The sequence below is a fragment of the Neolamprologus multifasciatus genome, chromosome 23 (genome assembly GCF_963576455.1).
Source record: "Neolamprologus multifasciatus chromosome 23, fNeoMul1.2, whole genome shotgun sequence".
Lineage (NCBI taxonomy): Eukaryota > Metazoa > Chordata > Actinopteri > Cichliformes > Cichlidae > Neolamprologus > Neolamprologus multifasciatus.
The window spans coordinates 18,271,216-18,288,563 of record NC_140460.1 but is presented as its reverse complement, the minus strand read 5'-3'; the positions used below and the strand labels follow the sequence as shown (position 1 = coordinate 18,288,563).

Sequence of the window (17,348 nt, the reverse complement as noted above, 5' to 3'; positions counted from 1 at the left end):
CTCAGGTTAGTCTGTCTATGTGAGCCCCTAAAGCTACCTGAACTCTGAGAGCTGCAGGAGGAAAACAGTCAGGCTGTAAAATCATCAGATTATAGATGTTTGCATGTCAGCTGTGATTTAAAGGAACAAACTGCTGAAACAACATTATCAGACATCAGTAAAAAGTTACTCTTTTCACTAAATATAGCCTTATAACTTGTAGGTTTTATTAAGAACTGCAGTGGATATAATTTCCTCAGCTGTTATTGATAATCTCATAACAATTTGCCAATATTTATCTTAATTGACATTGTGATAATTTATGGATAATAAAGCAACATCTTTTTAACATTTCCAGATAATGTCTTGATCACTGTTGGTCAAGTTACTTGAAAATAGTAATTAGTTACCAATTAGTGATTACTTCTTCAAGGAGGTAATCCCGTTACTTTACTGATTACTTATTTTCAAAAGTAATTAGTTACTTTATTACTTTATAAAAACATTATACACAACCTGAATACTTAATAAAGCAACAGACATTTCAGCCCAATTCATTTTTTCTGCATAATCTATCATATAAAATTGAATCAAATGAAAAAGTCTCTTTTTAAAAATTATTTTAATAGTTTTAATCTTTTAACTTTATGCACATTGCATCAAGCAAAACTTTAGTTATATGCAACAGTCTTTGACTTGAAGAAGTTTGTTTAACATTTAAACCTATTTTCTGCATATTTCAGCATATAAAATAAAATTATTTTTTTTTGTGTTTACGCTCACTCTTTCAAATAAATCCAAGTAAAACACAGCAAAAAATAAATAAAATCAAAGATTCAGCGGCATTGGGTTAGTATAGAAAAGACATCTTGATGTCAAGATAATTCCCCAATATTGCCTGATAATTCCCTACCAAACTAACCTGATGAGATTCAGGTTCCTGTTATATCGTGAAACAAGCTGACCAGTCCTGTTTTTGTCCTCTTAGGGGTTTGGTGGTCCTTGTGCACTATGCCATCACTCTGGAGGTGGATGGGAGTGGGATTGCCAACGACACGTTGGATTTCATCTCTCTGCAGAACAACCTTGTGGAGAAGAACTACCCTGGTTCCGCTGAGCAGCCCACTGTTGTCTACACCATCACTGACTTCCGCAACTACATCACTGAGGCTCTGCACAAAGACAACTTCATGACCAACAATACCCTAGAGACACAGGGTGACCCACTGCTGTTGGAGAATGGTACCATACCCGACACTTTACCTCAAGTCTTTTAATATTATTATTGAGAAATAAATAATAAGGTTTTAACAACTCAAATAAAACCAAAAACTATTTAAAGCTCAGTTCAAAACAAAACTGAGTGCAAATCCATTTTACTCTTTTTCACGATGAATGATAACAAATAAATATGTTCCATCAGACAGATCTTCAACTCTAACTGATCCTGTTTCTTTCTGCAGCAGAGAACTTGTTGCCTCCTGTGAAACCAACAAGTCAACCATTTGACACCTTTGACAACATGGTGAGTCGAACTTAAACATACTTAAAATTGTCGGTACATGTTCTACATATGTTCATTTCCTTTAAAGTATCCACCATCTTATAAAGTACAAGCATCCAGCTGTATTACTGTTGATAAAAAATTTAAGTAAACATGAGATGAGTGTGCATTTATACAGTTCTGCTAACTCTCTCACATGAAGAATATGGCAAATCATAGCTCTTGGAAACTAGTAAAATGTATACAATTTTATGTTGATGACACTCTTTAAATGATTTTTGTTTCAAGGACAATGTCCTCGCTGCAGAGAAGCCTCCCGATGCACCGACGCATGAGGCGGATGACAATGATGTTTTCTCAAAGAAGGAGGACTTCCTGTTCGATCCTTTCAGCCAGTGGAAAGCTCCACAGCTTGACAGGACAAGCGAGAATGATGTCTTTTTGCTTGATGAGAGTACAGCGTCTCCACTGAACCCTAAATTTCCACAGAAGACCTTCAATCTGGAGACTCAAAACAGTAAATTCTTACTTACTGTACAGAAAAGTGAATTTTAAATAGAAGTATAGTGTGAACACACTTGTTTATCTTATAATTGTTCAATAGCTTGGTCAAAAATTCTAAGGCTTGAATTGAACACTATCTAAATTCTTGAAGGTGATTCTGAATTCTGCAGATTGGAGTTTGTTGTTTATATTTTAGATTTACAAAGAGCAAGAAAATGCTGGTTTAATAGTCAAAGGGATGATTTTGAAAAAAATCAGGAAAAATTGACCAGTGCACAGGTAGATATATATATATATATATATATATAAAATATTATATATATATAATATTTTATATATATATCTAATATATATCTAAAATATTAGATATTTTATATATATACAAGAATATATAATAATATATAATAAACCTGTTCTGTTCTTGGTTTTCTCGTTTCTACAGGTGATGGAAAAGTTGAAGATGAAGGATTCCTCTTGAGTAATGCTCCCCCTGCCAGTGACAAAGCCAACCGAGAGAATGATGCTGTCAGTCCTGAAATTTCCTCTGCAGCCAGACAACCCCCTCCTGTAAACCAGCAGACAATACCTGGGCTCACTCAGAATGATGGCTCTGGCTCTGGGTCCTCTGGAGATGACCAGGAAGCTGATCTTTGGACCTGGCAGACTTCAGTGACATTCAGTGACAATGAAGGTGGAAGCCTGGACATGCTCCCACCGCCTGACCTGGAGGAGACTGAAGAGGAGGACATTGATTTAGGCGAGGTTGCTGTTGAACCATTAACTACTAAGAAATCTGTTTTGGTTGACATGGGAGTAGAATTTATTTTAAAAGCAACAGCAGCTCCTGTTTTTGAAGAAGCATCGTCAGAAGGACATATTGAAAAACATTTTCCGCATGAGGTCCTGGTGACTCCGCACATAAGCACTGATCCCCGATACTCAACCACAACTCATGCACCTGTTTTTTCACCCAAAGAAACTCTGGCTGTCGAGTTTTCTGTACAAACAGTGGAAGCGTCTGGCATGTATGATGACTACTCCTTGACTGAGCCTCAAACCCCTGTGGGAGTAGTTACAGATTCTCCTGAACCTGGGGCTTGGACTCAGGAGGAAGCTGTTTCTCCTGGACCATCGGATTTAGCTATTGGGCTTCATAAAACCACTGAAGAGGTAGAAGTGCCTAGTGAAACAACAATAGAGCTTTCAATGGTTACGACTGAATCTAAATATGCAGAAAATGGACCTGAGAATGTAGATGTTCAAGTTACAGTTCTATCTGGACCACCTAAAGTACCTGATAGGGACAGCCCTGCTACCCCACACACAATCACAGGCAGTGATTTCAGCTTTGATGCCATCACTGATGCACCATCAATAGTTGAAATTCTTACTGAAAAACCTGAACTGCTACTGGCAGGAATGAAAGCCCACGATCAGGTTGAAATTTTGGAAGAACAGCATATCGGGACAACAACAACAGCACCAGCAAATAAAGTACAAGATGAGGACCTGATTGTGGATGAGGTGATGATCGCCATTACAACAACTACTCCTCCAGTCCCAACGTCATCAGTAAGGCCAGATCACCACAGTAGCATTGCACTCTCACCAGAGAAGGACTCACCATTCACTCGAGTGTCAGATTCAGTGCCAGATGATGATGATCTGATTCATCATGAGCAACTAAACCATGAAGAGCTTACTGTATCCTCAATAAGCACACAGTCTCCAGATGGGTTAGACCATCTGGTTCACAATGAACCAGCAGTGTTTCACCATGAACAGACAAGGTATAAAGATATTACTAACACTTCAGTAATCACACCACCTTCAGATGCTCCTCAATCAAAACCAGCAGTGATTTATCATGAACACCATGAAAATCTTCCTGAAGCTCCATCAAGCACTCCTCCTCCATATGGTCCTCAGTCAAAACCAGTAGTGACTCACCATGAGCACACAAAGCATACAGATCTTAATGAAGCACCAGTAAGCACAGCACCTGTAGATGGTCCTCAGTCAAAACCAACAGTTGTTTACCATGAACACCATGAAGAGCTTCCAGAAGCTCCAAGAAGCACTCCATCTTCAAGTAGTCCTCAGTCAAAACCAGCAGTGGTTCACCTTGATTATCGAAACCATGAAGATCTTCCTGAACCTCCAGTAAGCACTCCTTCTCCAGATGGTCCTCAGTCAAAACCAGCAGTGATTCATTATGAGCACCATGAAGATGTTCCTGAACCTCCAGTAAGCACTCCTTCTCCAGATGGTCCTCAGTCAAAACCAGCAGTGATTCATTATGAGCACCATGAAGATGTTCCTGAACCTCCAGTAAGCACTCCTTCTCCAGATGGTCCTCAGTCAAAACCAGCAGTGATTCATTATGAGCACCATGAAGATGTTCCTGAAGCTCCAGTGAGGGCTCCGTCTTTAGATGGTCGTCAGTCGAAACCAGCAGTGATTCATTATGAGCACCATGAAGATGTTCCTGAAGCTCCAGTGAGGGCTTCGTCTTTAGATGGTCGTCAGTCGAAACCAGCAGTGGTTCACCATGAGCATCGAAACCATGAAGATCTTAATGAAGCTTCAAAAAACACACCACTTCCAAAGATTCCTCAGTCAAAACCAGCTGTGGTTTTCAGTGAGGACACAAGACATGAAGATCTTAGTGAAACCTCAGTACACACTCTATTTTCAGATCCACAGTCAAAACCAGCAGTCGTTGTTCCTTCCTCTGTGCAGAAAGTTGATGACCATGTTCCTTTGACTGAACTCCAACCTTTTGAACATGGTGTATCTGATGTGCCCAGCATCGCTGTCAGCTTTGATGTCTTCCAGTATGGCGGGGTGTCGGTTGAAGGGGAAAGCAGTGGCTTCTCCAGTGGAGCTCAGGCCTCTGATTTAGATGCCATTGCATTGCCAACCCGACCTGGCAGGGCGTTAACAATTTTCTTCAGCTTGAGGGTGACCAATATGGTGTTCTCAATGGACCTGTTCAACAAGAGCTCCCCGGAATACAAGGCTCTGGAGCAGCGTTTCCTCCAGCTGGTGAGGATTCAAAGAATCATGACTCAGTGAATAGGAACCTTCCAGATTCATATGCCATGCTACTAACACATCTTTATCTTCACCTCATAGCTGGTCCCATACCTGGAGTCAAACCTGAACAACTTCCAGAACCTGGAGATCCTTAACTTTAGAAATGGCAGCATTGTGGTAAACAGTAGGATGAGGTTTGGTAAACCAGTACACAGAGGAGTCACCAATGTTGTCTATTTAATCTTGGAAGACTTTGCCAACACTGCCTATCAGACCATGAACCTCGCAATTGACAAGTACTCACTTGATGTTGAGTCAGGTAGGATTCAATTCAAATCAGTTCACCCAACAATTAGATGTTTTAGTTTTCCAGTTTTAGCATATTTCAATTATGATCACAGTGGGCTTCACGAAGAACAACACCCCTAAACTGATTAGGTGTTAGGGACAAACCAGGACACATTTGTCTTCTATATGTGGCGACTTAGCCACAATGTACAGAATTAATTAAAATTTTTATCCAGTTGATTCATGGTTTTATGCATCTAAGGCTTGAATTTCAGGGTAAGCAGAAACAATCCCTTCAATACCTATATGAATAAATAAATACCTTCAAAATCTGAACACAGAAATTAATTTTCCAGTCATGTACTGATAGTTTTTCTTTTTCCAGTAAGTTATTTTTAATGTAGAATAAAGTGGAACACTGTCAGATGTGTTTATTGCTGTGGAGAAATGAAATCAAAGCTACTGTTTACTCGTGCACTTATTGCCATGATGCTCCTCAGACTGTTAAATCCTAAATTTGTATGTGCAGCGTCTCAGCAGCTCTGACAGGCTTCAGCTGTCAGGACTGCGATCTAATACGCAAGATAATCTGTCTGGCAGGAACGTGATCAGTAGCAGCACTCACTGACTCACCCTGATGGGACATCATCATGGCCGCTGCTTAGAGCTGCTCCTTGGAGCCTAGACTGGTTTTTATAGTTGCAGTAACTGCAGGTCTTTGAGTGTAGACAGTGAGGATTCTTATCTGGGTTTTGAAAGGAGTGTAACGACGTATGTGTTAAATGAAGCTCTTAAACAGGTGTAGGAGAGAGAAAAGGAGGGAGAAATCATTTTACTTGTGGTTACTTGTGGTACTGTGGTTCACTTTTAATTCTTTAGGTCTGTATACTATGTTGCTAAAATAACTGTCCCATTTTCCTGAAAAGTATTTTTTTTTTGTTTTTATTTAATTAGCACCAGGACATTTTTGCAGAATCATAACATTCAACGAGAATATAAAATGTCTCTAATCCTATGAGGAAGACAGTAGTTTGACAGGTCCAAAACTAAGAAAGTGGTGTAAGTTTAAAATAGTGGAATTTGGAAAAAAAAAAAAAACAACTCTGAGTGGAACAATCACTTAACACATCATTAACAATTTGCCACCAAGAGGTCCAAAAAGAAAGTTTTTTGTTGCTGTAATAGTGTTTCAAGACTTACATGTAACCCAATCTGCCAGTCCAGTGACATACATGTTTGCATTTCAGCAGAGTTTAGGATTTATCCACAGAAGAATGAGATTTTATTTACTGTTATCGGAGGAATTACTCCATCTTCCCTCCACCTCTGCTGCTGAGCTGTAGCTCTGTAATCTGTCTGAGCCAATCAGAGGAGCACCTCACTGCCTGATCACCCTAAGCTATAGCAGTGAGTCACTGCATCAGGACTCACTGTGTATATATAATCAGTTTACTCCTCTCATCTTCCCTGTACTCTCGAGGCAGGTTTTCCATTGCACAAGCACATGTCAACCTTATTGGGTCATATAAAGGTTAGTTAGGTTGGTTGTTCTTGAACTCTTAAAGATTTTCCCAAGATACAAACACTCAGGACTCTTGCTGCTGGTCTAGTGTCTCCATGGGAAATATTTAAAGTCATTGATTGCTGTGTTAAAAAAGACTTGAAAAAGCCTAAGAAAAGCATCTAGGATTTTCCAGCACTTTCTAGGGTATGCTGAGGTACATAAACATAAACTGATTTATCCTAGTGCTGCTTTTGTCTTTATTAAGACCATGCCAACAAACATTTTGTCATTTGAGTGCTGACCAGATGCAGACTACTGAGGCCTGGAGTTTACTAGAGCTCTTTGAACCCTTACCTCTGTTTATGTGGGATGGCATCTGCTTCTCTTTCTTATGGTTTCATATGACACTGTGTCTTCTAATTGCTCCTTTCATTTTCCACTGTTTGTTCCTTAGGTGACCGGGCTGATCCCTGTAAGTTCCAGGCATGTAACAAGTTTTCCAGGTGTATAGTGAATCAGTGGTCAAGTGAAGCAGAGTGTGTGTGCAACGCTGGATATCTGAGTGTGGATGGCCTGCCATGTCAGAGCATCTGTGAGGTGCAACAGGATTTTTGCCTCAATGATGGAAAATGTGACATCATCCCTGGCAAGGGTGCCATCTGCAGGTAAGAGAAAATTAAATATCGCTGTTCTTGTTTCACAATGTTTCTGTATTTTATGCCTCATTGGTTTCATTCTTCAGTATATTACCACATATTTAATTAGTTTACAATGTATAAATATACTGCAATATGTCTGCATGCACCAACCTTTAAAATAAAGAGAAAACAGTCAGCTTTCTTCAAATAAAATGCATCTTACTAAGCAGTTAATGCCCTGTAGATACAGATGTAGGTAGTACTTTTTCCCCAGTGAAAGTAAAAAGATCCTTTACAGGTACAGCAGGTAGAAATTAGCTAGTAGTGAATTCTGGTATAAGGTATCTTTTATGATATGAAGTCAGTATTTTTATGTACGGTCTCTGACAATTAAAGATAAATGTTAAGAGAGGGCACTACCTCCAAAATAAAAGCTGCTTATATTACTTTGATATGTTTTTCTTATCAACAAAATTGCATTTTTAAGTTTTAAGTTTTTTTGATTTGCATTATATATTTCTAAAATTAAATTGTCCTTTGTGGCCCTTGTGAATATGTGATTAATGTTATAACAAAATACAAGGCACTTTGTATAATCTGTCTCAGTTGTTCTTAAACATAAATACCTTTTTCATCTGCAAACAGCTACATAGCACTTTGGAGAATATAAATAATATGAACACAAAATGTTCCTAGGTTGAAGGATACCTGTGAAGCATTTAGATGTTCAGCTGTATACTAAATGAAAATTACAGCAAAATTAAAACATATAGTTGCATTGTCTGCAGAAATGTGAATATTGACTTATGTGTAGATGAATACTAGGCCAGTTCTATAAATATTAAATAAAAGAGGGCAGAAAAAGCCTGAAACTATACCATTAGACCATTTCAGTATAATCTTTGGTGTTTTTACTGCAAATTTGTACTACAAATTTGTAATCTTTGCTGCAGGTGTCGTGTTGGAGAAAATTGGTGGTATCGTGGTGAACACTGTGAAGAGTATGTTTCCGAGCCATTGGTGGTGGGCATCGCCATTGCCTCAGTGGCTGGTTTCCTGATGGTGGCGGCTGGGATTATCTTTTTCCTGGCTAGGTCGTTACAAGAGCAGTATGATGGAGAGGACACAGAGGACCCTTTACGGTACAACAATATCATTGGAGTTTTAAAAACAAATTAAATGAGAAAAAATACATTTCTAGAAAGCAAACCTTTTGAACTTGCGTTGTCTTCCAGGCGAGGTGACAGTTTGCCAACACTTGAACGTGCCACCAAGTTCAACCCGATGTTTGAGAGTGACCCTGTTACTGCCCAGTACTACCGCCGCTACAATGATGACGTGCCCCAGTACTACCATGAGTCTGATCGCGGGCTCCCTCACTTCAACAGCTCTGCCAGTGTAGGCGATTCTAAAGACCTCAGCAGTGAAGAGATAAAAAACATCTATCAAAACACCACACTCAGTAAAGAGGTAGGAAAAAGGCAAAATTTCTGCTGCGTAAAGCTGGGTGTCATTTGCATACAAGGGGAATTTGTTGCATTTGCAAAAAAATATGGGCCCAAAACTGAGCCTTGTGGAACACCATGAACATGCCCTCAAATAGTGAAAAAAAAATGGTAGCTTAAATAAACAAGTTGAGTGTCAGATATTGAGTGGAAAAATATGAATTTCTATTTAGTTTTAGGATTTTGAAAAATTTATTATGTAGCGCAGAATTGGGTAACTACTGAGCATGTTGTATCAAGAACAGTAAGGGTGCTGATTTTATAACATCAGCAATGTTTAGAAAAGGAAACTTTTCAAGAGGACCCAGTTTATGGGTTTGATTTTTATAGTTCTGGATCACAGGGCAGCAGGTAAAGGAAGTGACTTTCACCTCCTATACAAAGCTTTACTTCAAGTAAAATCAATTTGACACCTCAGACAGAGCCGGCCAACTGTTGTGACATTTTTCTGGATCAGAGGTTTTCAGTCTCAGCAGGAGGTCTGTACTACGCAGACGGGTATTTTTACATGCAGGAACTCCTCCTCGTCCTCATTCTTCCCCTCCTCTTTCTCCTCTAGACCGACTCTCACACAAACATGTTTTCTCTGTGCTGACCTCTAACCTCTCTGCAGGAGATTCAAGAACGCCTGAGGATAATCGAGCTGTGCGCAAGGGATCAACACTTTGCAGAATTTGTGCGACAGACTCAAATGTAAGCTTTTTAATTACTGTTTGTAGAGTGAACATAAGCTGAAGGTGTGAACATCCAATTTAAAAAGAGCTAAAGAAATAATCTTCGTGTTAGCTGCATTTTCTGATCAATCCTAGTATGACTAACATGGAGCGAGGAATTTAATGATTTCTGAAATGCTAAAACGAGGGTGCAACTGGAAAAAAACTGAATGTTTCAATATAACTTAGAAATGCTTTGTACATAAATGTTAAAATGAAAAATACAATGAATGAAAGCAAAGCAAACGGTGGCACGGTGGTTAGCACTGTTGCCGCACAGCAAGAAGGTCCTGAGTTCAATTCCAACATCAGGCCGGGGTCTTTCTGTGTGGAGTTTGCATGTTCTCCCCATGTTTGCGTGGGTTCTCTCCGGGTACTCCGGCTTCCTCCCACCGTCCAAAGACATGCAGCTTGTGGGGATAGGTTAATTGGAAAATCCAAATTGCCATTAGGTGTGAATGTGCGAGTGAATGTGAGCGTGAATGGTTGTCTGTCCCTGTGTGTTGGCCCTGCGACAGACTGGCGACCTGTCCAGGGTGTACCCCGCCTCTCGCCCTATGACAGCTGGGATAGGCTCCAGCGCCCCCCGTGACCCTGGAAAGGATAAGCGGAAGCGAATGGATGGATGGATGAAAGCCAAACTCAAACAAATCATATCCAAACACCATGCCACTGGTAATGAGTTTACTCTGTAGGTTTTTGTGGTTAAGTTGATGATTTTAAACTCTCATCGTGAAGTGTATGAAAAATATCTTTTGTACTCCAGGGAAATAAAACCCAGTGAAACTTCCTCAGCGGTTACACTAACGGCCTGTGCAGAAGCTTCAGACCAAACAAACTGCTTTAAACTCAGCCTAATCTCCATCATGATGAGAGTTTAGTTGAGGAAAAACATTTGAAACATTTAAAAAATAGCAGGAATGGTCTGGCGAGTGGCTTTAAACTACACTCTGACCTCAGATGTGCAGAAACATACAAACAATAATCCTCCTTCCTCTCTCTGCTCGCCTGTTTATGTTTCGGTTTAATTTGGGTTTTTTTTTTTTTTTTTGTGGTTTGGAAGTCGCCTGTTTGGACCTCATCAGTCAGCAGCCAAAACCAGCAAACTAATCCAATTTTCTCTTGTTTGGTGGACCAGATTCCTGGAGAGGAGAGGGAGCTCCACCACATAACCATCCAGCAGCCTCTGACCAGGTACCAACAAACCCACCCACTGAAATGTATTTACAGTACACTGGAAAATGTGACAGAATTAAAGCTACAGGACAGCAGAGATAGTAATTATCTGAAACATATCCCCATTCTCTAAGGTAAATACATGGCAAAGTTAGATCATTTCTGAGGATGAAGAGCGCGGTCACAGTTCCATTATGCCCACTGATAGTTACACCTCAGTGTCTGCATTTAACTGTATATTGAATACAATTTTTGAACCACAGACAAATCTACACCATGTGCGATTCCTTCCTGTTGTCCTGATATTTGCTTGATCTTGGCTTATATTCAGACAATATAGCCAGACCCAGCCAGGAGCATTGTTCTAATTTTCCTCCTCTCATGACCCATAAATCTTTTGCTTTTTTTTTTTTTTTTACATTTTTAATAACGGTTTGTAGATTTCTAGGACTTGGTTTTGATTTCCAACCCTGGGCTGCTGCCACTGTTTCCAATTTATTCACTGATTTGTAACAAAACAGGCAAACTGTGAACATGTCTGAAAGCAAAAGTGGAATAAAGTCAAATTGTTGGGTTTTGGAAAGTCTGAAAAATATTGGGCCACTAGGAAAATGTTGGCTAAGCTGATTTCATCTGTACAGGTCATGTACAGCTGAAATAAATGTTACTTCTACATTTCTTGATGTGTGTATGAAGATGACCATGTCTTAGGGAAATATGCAATTTGTTATTTCAGTTTTGTCCCAGAACATATTAAAGTTATATGATGATTTTATGATGAATATGAAGATTAATATAGACTCAAAGTTCAGACTTTAAGTTGAGCGGTTTAACAATAACAGTGCATAAGCCATCAAGCACATGCATCCTTTTTTTTCCTCTACAGTCCTTTATTTTCAGGGTCTCAAATAAAACTAAGGCTACATTGTTGATTTGTAACCCTTTCTGGAGAATCCTTTGCCGACAATGAACTCATTGACTAAACAAGTTATCTCCTCTTTGCTTCACTTTTTGTTTATTCACGGCTCTTTTTGGCTTTGGTTTTGTCTTCAACAGTGAAATCTAGCTCCACTTGGTTCAGGTCTAATTGTTCAATATTCTACTGTTTCCCTACATTTGGATTAACGTGAACAGATAACATATTTTTTGGTGCACTTGAAGCTATTAATGGCTTTAAGTGCTTTCCAACTGTAATGTGTTCCAGCTCGTGTTGTGCCTTTCAGGTCATGATTTGTTCCAAGTTACCTCCAGCTTTTCCTGCTAGAGGTTGATCTCTGATTCATTTTTCCAAAGAACGCTGTTCCTGAGCTGTATGCGTCTGTCGATACAGGAATCCTCTGGATTTTCCCTGCGAAGTAATCTTTTTATATTAAGTGATTTTTCTGTATTCATGTATCTACTTCCTGGAGAGTGTTGGTCACTTGCCTGGATCTTGTGAAGGGATTTTCCATGGAGATGGACTCATCACCCTCTGTTGTCTTTTGTGAAGGTCCAGGTTTTAATGTTGGTGAACTTACCAGTGTGTAGTTTTGTTTTCTGAATGAACACATTTGTGATTCATGCTTGCCCAATGTTCCCACTGTTTTCTCTGATGGATTTATTTTGTTTGCAGTCTGAGGACATACTGTTTTGCTGCACAGATACAAATTCCTCACTTGGAACCATCTCCACATCTTCAATCTGCTTAAATGAAGAAGAAGTCATGTTATGAATTTTGTCCAGCTTTTCATTGTTTTGTTCAACTGCATTTGAGTATCTGAAAACAGTCGACTATGTATACAAATACATTTAATTCTTCAATGGTTCTTGCTTTATTTCTATTAAACCCCTCAAAAAGTGAACTCTTACAAGAACTTTAATATTATTTTGTAAATAGCTAAAATAACAAAAGTTGTCTCAGAGTCGAACTATACATAGAACCAAAAGTATCTCCTGACCTCCCAGTCTTGACCAAAGAATGAGTATTTGATGGAAATATAAAGAACAATTCTCACCATGTATTTCCTTAAGAGTAAGACTTTATCTAGAGTGGCTGAAAGGGATTAGCATCACTGCAAACATCTCAGCTTGGGAGATGTTTAACTCCTCAGATTTTCTCCTTAGATTTGCTGACATTCCTGCACAATAAAAGCTTAGTTTAGTTGTTTATGTGATGAAAAACGTTTTATTGACCTGCATAAATGTCCTAATTTCTCTACAGAAACCTGCCTTCGTCTGTGTGTTGAGGATGGGAGTAGAGGTGAAGGTGACCAAATGTTCAACAATCTTGGAGTTTATTTTCAAAGAACAGTGTTTTACTTCTGAGGGACACTGAAATTAACTTGGGATCCTTGAGGTTGCCTCTTCTCTTACCTTGAAACTTCAACTTTTCCTGTATTCACTGTGTTGCTTATTTATTCTGTACAAAGACTTCAGTAACTGCTTTTTAACCTCTCAACAGTTTCACAGCTGCATACCTCTGTCTTACACTTTCACCTTAGCTTAAATTCAAGGGTTTCTGATAATATCCCAACTTGCCTGTCACTGCTGTCATATTAAAGAAGCGCGTCTGAAGTATAGTTTTTAATTTTTGCACCAGTAACATTATTTTAATATATGTCTTTTGGTATTAATTTCTGTTTTTCTGAGGTGGTTTTTCAGGACAGCTGTGACTTGCAACGCTCATCCCCATCAGTGCCTTTGCTGCTCTGGTAGCTTTTTCTGGGATATGATGTGTAGAATCTCAGAGCCCTTGTTTTAAATATATACATCACTATAAAACCATGCTTGAATCAGCAAAATTCCTTTTTTTTCCTTCTGCTTCATGTTCACCCAGTCACTTTGCAAATGGGAATGTTTACATTTGTTAGTCAGTGCTTGCTGGAACATTAACTGATGTATTGAACATGCATAGCCTGTCATTGTGTTGTATATCTTTGTGAAGTTCAAGAAATTTATCTTTCTCCAAAAAGTTATTCTCTTCTTCAGAGAAGGCACCGTCATGTTCTGACAAGTCATAAGTCACTGCAGGTACTGTCTTCTTCCAGACTATCTATTCTTGAGGGTAAGTAGCAGACAGGTGCTGCTAAATAAATGCATTTTAGTCAGTGATCCTTAGTGAGTGTGACCTCTACAAAAGCAAAAGTTTGGGCATTTTACTTGTCTTGGGCATTCAGGTGTATGTTAACACAATGCCACAATCTTTAGAGGAGTGGACATCACAGCAAATCTTTTTAGAAAAAAGAAAGACTCTTCTCTCTAAAAAGATTATGGCAGCACAGCTTAGGTTTGGAAAGTTGCATCTGATCAAACAACAAGACTCCTGGAACAATGTCCTTTGGACAGACGAGACAAAAGTGGAGATGTTTACCAATTATGCACTGCATCATGTTTGGAGAAAACCAATCATAGCACCTCAGCACAAACACCTCATACCAACCGTCAACACAGTGGTGGAAGGGTGTTGATTTGGGCTTGTTTTGCCGACACTTGACATGGGCGCCTTGCAGTCATTGAGGTGACCATGAATTTGTCTGCCTGCCAAAGTATTCTACAGTCAAATCATCTGTCCAGCAGTTAAGTTGGCTCATGCAGCAAGACAATGATCTCAAACACAGCAAATCTCCAACAGAATGGCTGAAAAAGAAAAGAATGAAGGTGTTGCAATGATCCAGGCAAAGTCCATACCTCAACCTGTTTGAAATCCTGTGGGGCTTTAAGAGAGCTGTGCAAAACTCAATGAGCTGAAGCACCATCAAAGAAAAGGAGTGGGCCAAAATTCTTACACAATGATGGGACATGATAATGTCAAACAGAAACCGATTACTTTAAGTTCCATCCATACATCTTGTAGAATCCCCCTCTAGAAGCCAGTAAATCATTGGGTTCACTTGGTTTTTCACAAAACTACACTGTTGTAAAAAACTTTCTTCTTCTCATGACTGTAAGTTCCTCTCCTTTTCTCAAGAAATTAATATTCTTATTATTGTATTTGCACAAGTTACTGTCTCATTTCAACACATTATTGTTTTCTACCAAGGTGTTATGTTTCTGATAAATATAGTACTTTTTGTTTTCTTAAGGCAGTATCTTACTATCTTGCTTGAACAAATTCCTATCGTGTATCAAGTAACTATTATTGTTCTGCCAATGTAAAACATTATTTTACAGGTTACAAGTTACTGTGTTATTCAGACAGGTGACTGACTTGTTCTGAGAAGGTGTTGGTGGTCAAATCAGGTATTTTTTTGTACTGACAAGTTACTAACTTTCCCCAAGAAGTTATGGTTTTGACGAGGTATTATAATATTATGTAAATTACACTGAGAAAGTTTTGAAAATTTCATTCATTTGCTGTTATGTTTGCACAAGATGTTAACTTACATGAAAGCAAACATTTATAAAAAATTCATGACTTCCGGTTTTATGAACCAGGTGCTAAGAGAGAGACAAATTATTATGACTGATGAAATAAATAGTATAGAAGTTCTCATCTGCAAAACAGCCTCTTAAAATCTGTCTTCATGTTTTCTCTTTTTAAGTACTTGAATTTTCTGTTTGTTGCTATGAACTAAATGATTTGTACTAACTGTAGTTGATAGTACAACCACTGATATTTGTTTTCATATATGTTTAGGCTTGGTGTATGTTTGTCACTTTAGAACGTTTAAATCCAAAACAACTGTTTCAAAATGTCACTCGTGACTCAAATGGCTTCTCAACCCCCAAATTCTTCTTTAAAGCAAAGTTGATGGATCATGTTTTATTGGTTTGCATGCAGGTCTCGGGCTCTCTGTCTTCCTCCATGTTTTGTTTTGTATTGTGTTTTCTATGTGGTATGTACAGCCAGCAGAGGAGGGCAATATTCTGACCAAAATCGAGTCTTCCAAACATATAAAAAAAAAAAAAAAATCATCCAACTCCAAGTTTCTGTTTTAGTGTTTTTCCATAAATTTCCCACTTTTATATAAAATTTTACTATAAATAAGGATATCATATACCTTAATATTTTCTTTCTTTCTATCCAATTATTAAATCTGTCTGGCCACTCTGAAAGTTTCTTTATATTATTATTTTTTCACTGATTTAAAATGACCCTAACAAGCCACAATTTTTCACCCAATAATAGCATGAAGAGAAAAAACTATTCAGACATGCTGTGTAATTGTGAGCTAGCACAGTCACATTTTTCTAAAATAAAAGGATTTTTTTTACAAAATCATTTGTCTCACAGGTTTTTTTTTTTTCCTTCTAATGAGAACGGATGAAATATACCACTAATGTTTTCAAAATTTCTGTGGTAAAGAATGTAAACTGTAAATTAAATATGTTATGCTTCAACTTACACTTACTAAATGCTGATAAACATAAGAGTTAACAGTGACTGACAGTCTGATGAAACAAAGTCTGGATGTTCCAGTCGTTTTTATTTACAAGAAGGTTTCTTGTAATAACCCCTTGACTGCTGTCAGATGGAGGAATGTGACCGAGGTGAGCAAATACACAAGCTGTCAGTCAAACTCATTTTCACAACAACTTACTGACAGCAGAGGTAAAGGTGAATAAAAGCTATAACAACAATAAGATTTCAGGTTCATTCTCTATTTGTTTCTCCTGGTTTTAAATGTGATGCTTTCCCTTTTGCTCTTTCTTTCTCTGTTTTCATTCTTAAAATTTCTTTGTGTAAATAGTTCTTTGATCCTTATATATATACTACTACTACTAGCATACATTTTATGTTACATTTTTAAATATTTTGTTGTTTTTTGTTGAAATGTTCTTATTTTACTTTCAGTATATGGAAAATATCTTTATTTGAATCTCTGAAAAATGCCAAACAATGCCAAACTTAAACAAGAACTGGGCTGAAAATCTGTTTACAACAGTAAGTCTCTACAGCCATTTGTAAAACACAGTGGAGGCTCTGTCATAGCTTGGAGCTCCATTTCAACCAGTGGTGTTGGAGATCTTGTTTGCAATTATGAATGAAGAAAAATGTCATCCGATTTTGATCCACCAATTCAATTCAATTCAATTTTATTTATATAGCGCCAAATCACAACAAATGTCGCCTCAAGGCGCTTCATAGATACAGAGAAAAGCCCAACAATCATATGACCCCCTATGAGCAAGCACTTTGGCGACAGTGGAAAGGAAAAACTCCCTTTTAACAGGAAGAAACCTCCGGCAGAACCAGGCTCAGGGAGGGGCGGCCATCTGCTGCGACCGGTTGGGGTGAGAGAAGGAAGACAGGATAAAGACATGCTGTGGAAGAGAGACAGAGATTAATAACAGATACGATTCAATACAGAGAGGTCAGTTAATACATAGTGAGTGAGAAAGGTGACTGGAAAGGAAAAACTCAATGCATCATGGGAATCCCCCGGCAGCCTACATCTATTGCAGCATAACTAAGGGAGGATTCAGGGTCACCTGGTCCAGCCCTAACTATATGCTTTAGCAAAAAGGAAGGTTTTAAGCCTAATCTTAAAAGTAGAGATAGTGTCTGTCTCCTGAATC

General features: G+C 38.5%; 1 protein-coding gene across 6 annotated transcripts in view; it reads left to right on the top strand.

Moving 5' to 3' along the window:
• LOC146491339 (uncharacterized) overlaps positions 1 to 16,270 on the top strand; it is a 34,997-nt gene extending 18,727 nt beyond the window's left edge. For 3 of the 6 annotated variants that reach the window (XR_014872563.1, XR_014872562.1, XR_014872564.1), the window contains 9 exons: positions 968 to 1,221; positions 1,443 to 1,504; positions 1,772 to 2,000; positions 2,430 to 5,035; positions 5,126 to 5,345; positions 7,273 to 7,483; positions 8,410 to 8,598; positions 8,692 to 9,654; positions 10,813 to 10,857. Coding sequence is in view for 2 of the 6 variants with exons in the window: in XM_085152673.1 (XP_085008799.1) it covers positions 968 to 1,221; positions 1,443 to 1,504; positions 1,772 to 2,000; positions 2,430 to 5,035; positions 5,126 to 5,345; positions 7,273 to 7,483; positions 8,410 to 8,598; positions 8,692 to 8,926; positions 9,575 to 9,654; positions 10,813 to 10,846 (4,120 nt within the window). In the remaining 4 variants the exon portion in view is untranslated. Of the gene's footprint in view, positions 1 to 967; positions 1,222 to 1,442; positions 1,505 to 1,771; positions 2,001 to 2,429; positions 5,036 to 5,125; positions 6,846 to 7,272; positions 7,484 to 8,409; positions 8,599 to 8,691; positions 9,655 to 10,812; positions 10,869 to 12,462 lie in introns of those variants that run through there. The other 3 variants (XM_085152673.1, XM_085152672.1, XR_014872565.1) reach the window with 3 other exon arrangements.
• The last annotated feature ends 1,078 nt before the right edge of the window (positions 16,271 to 17,348 follow it).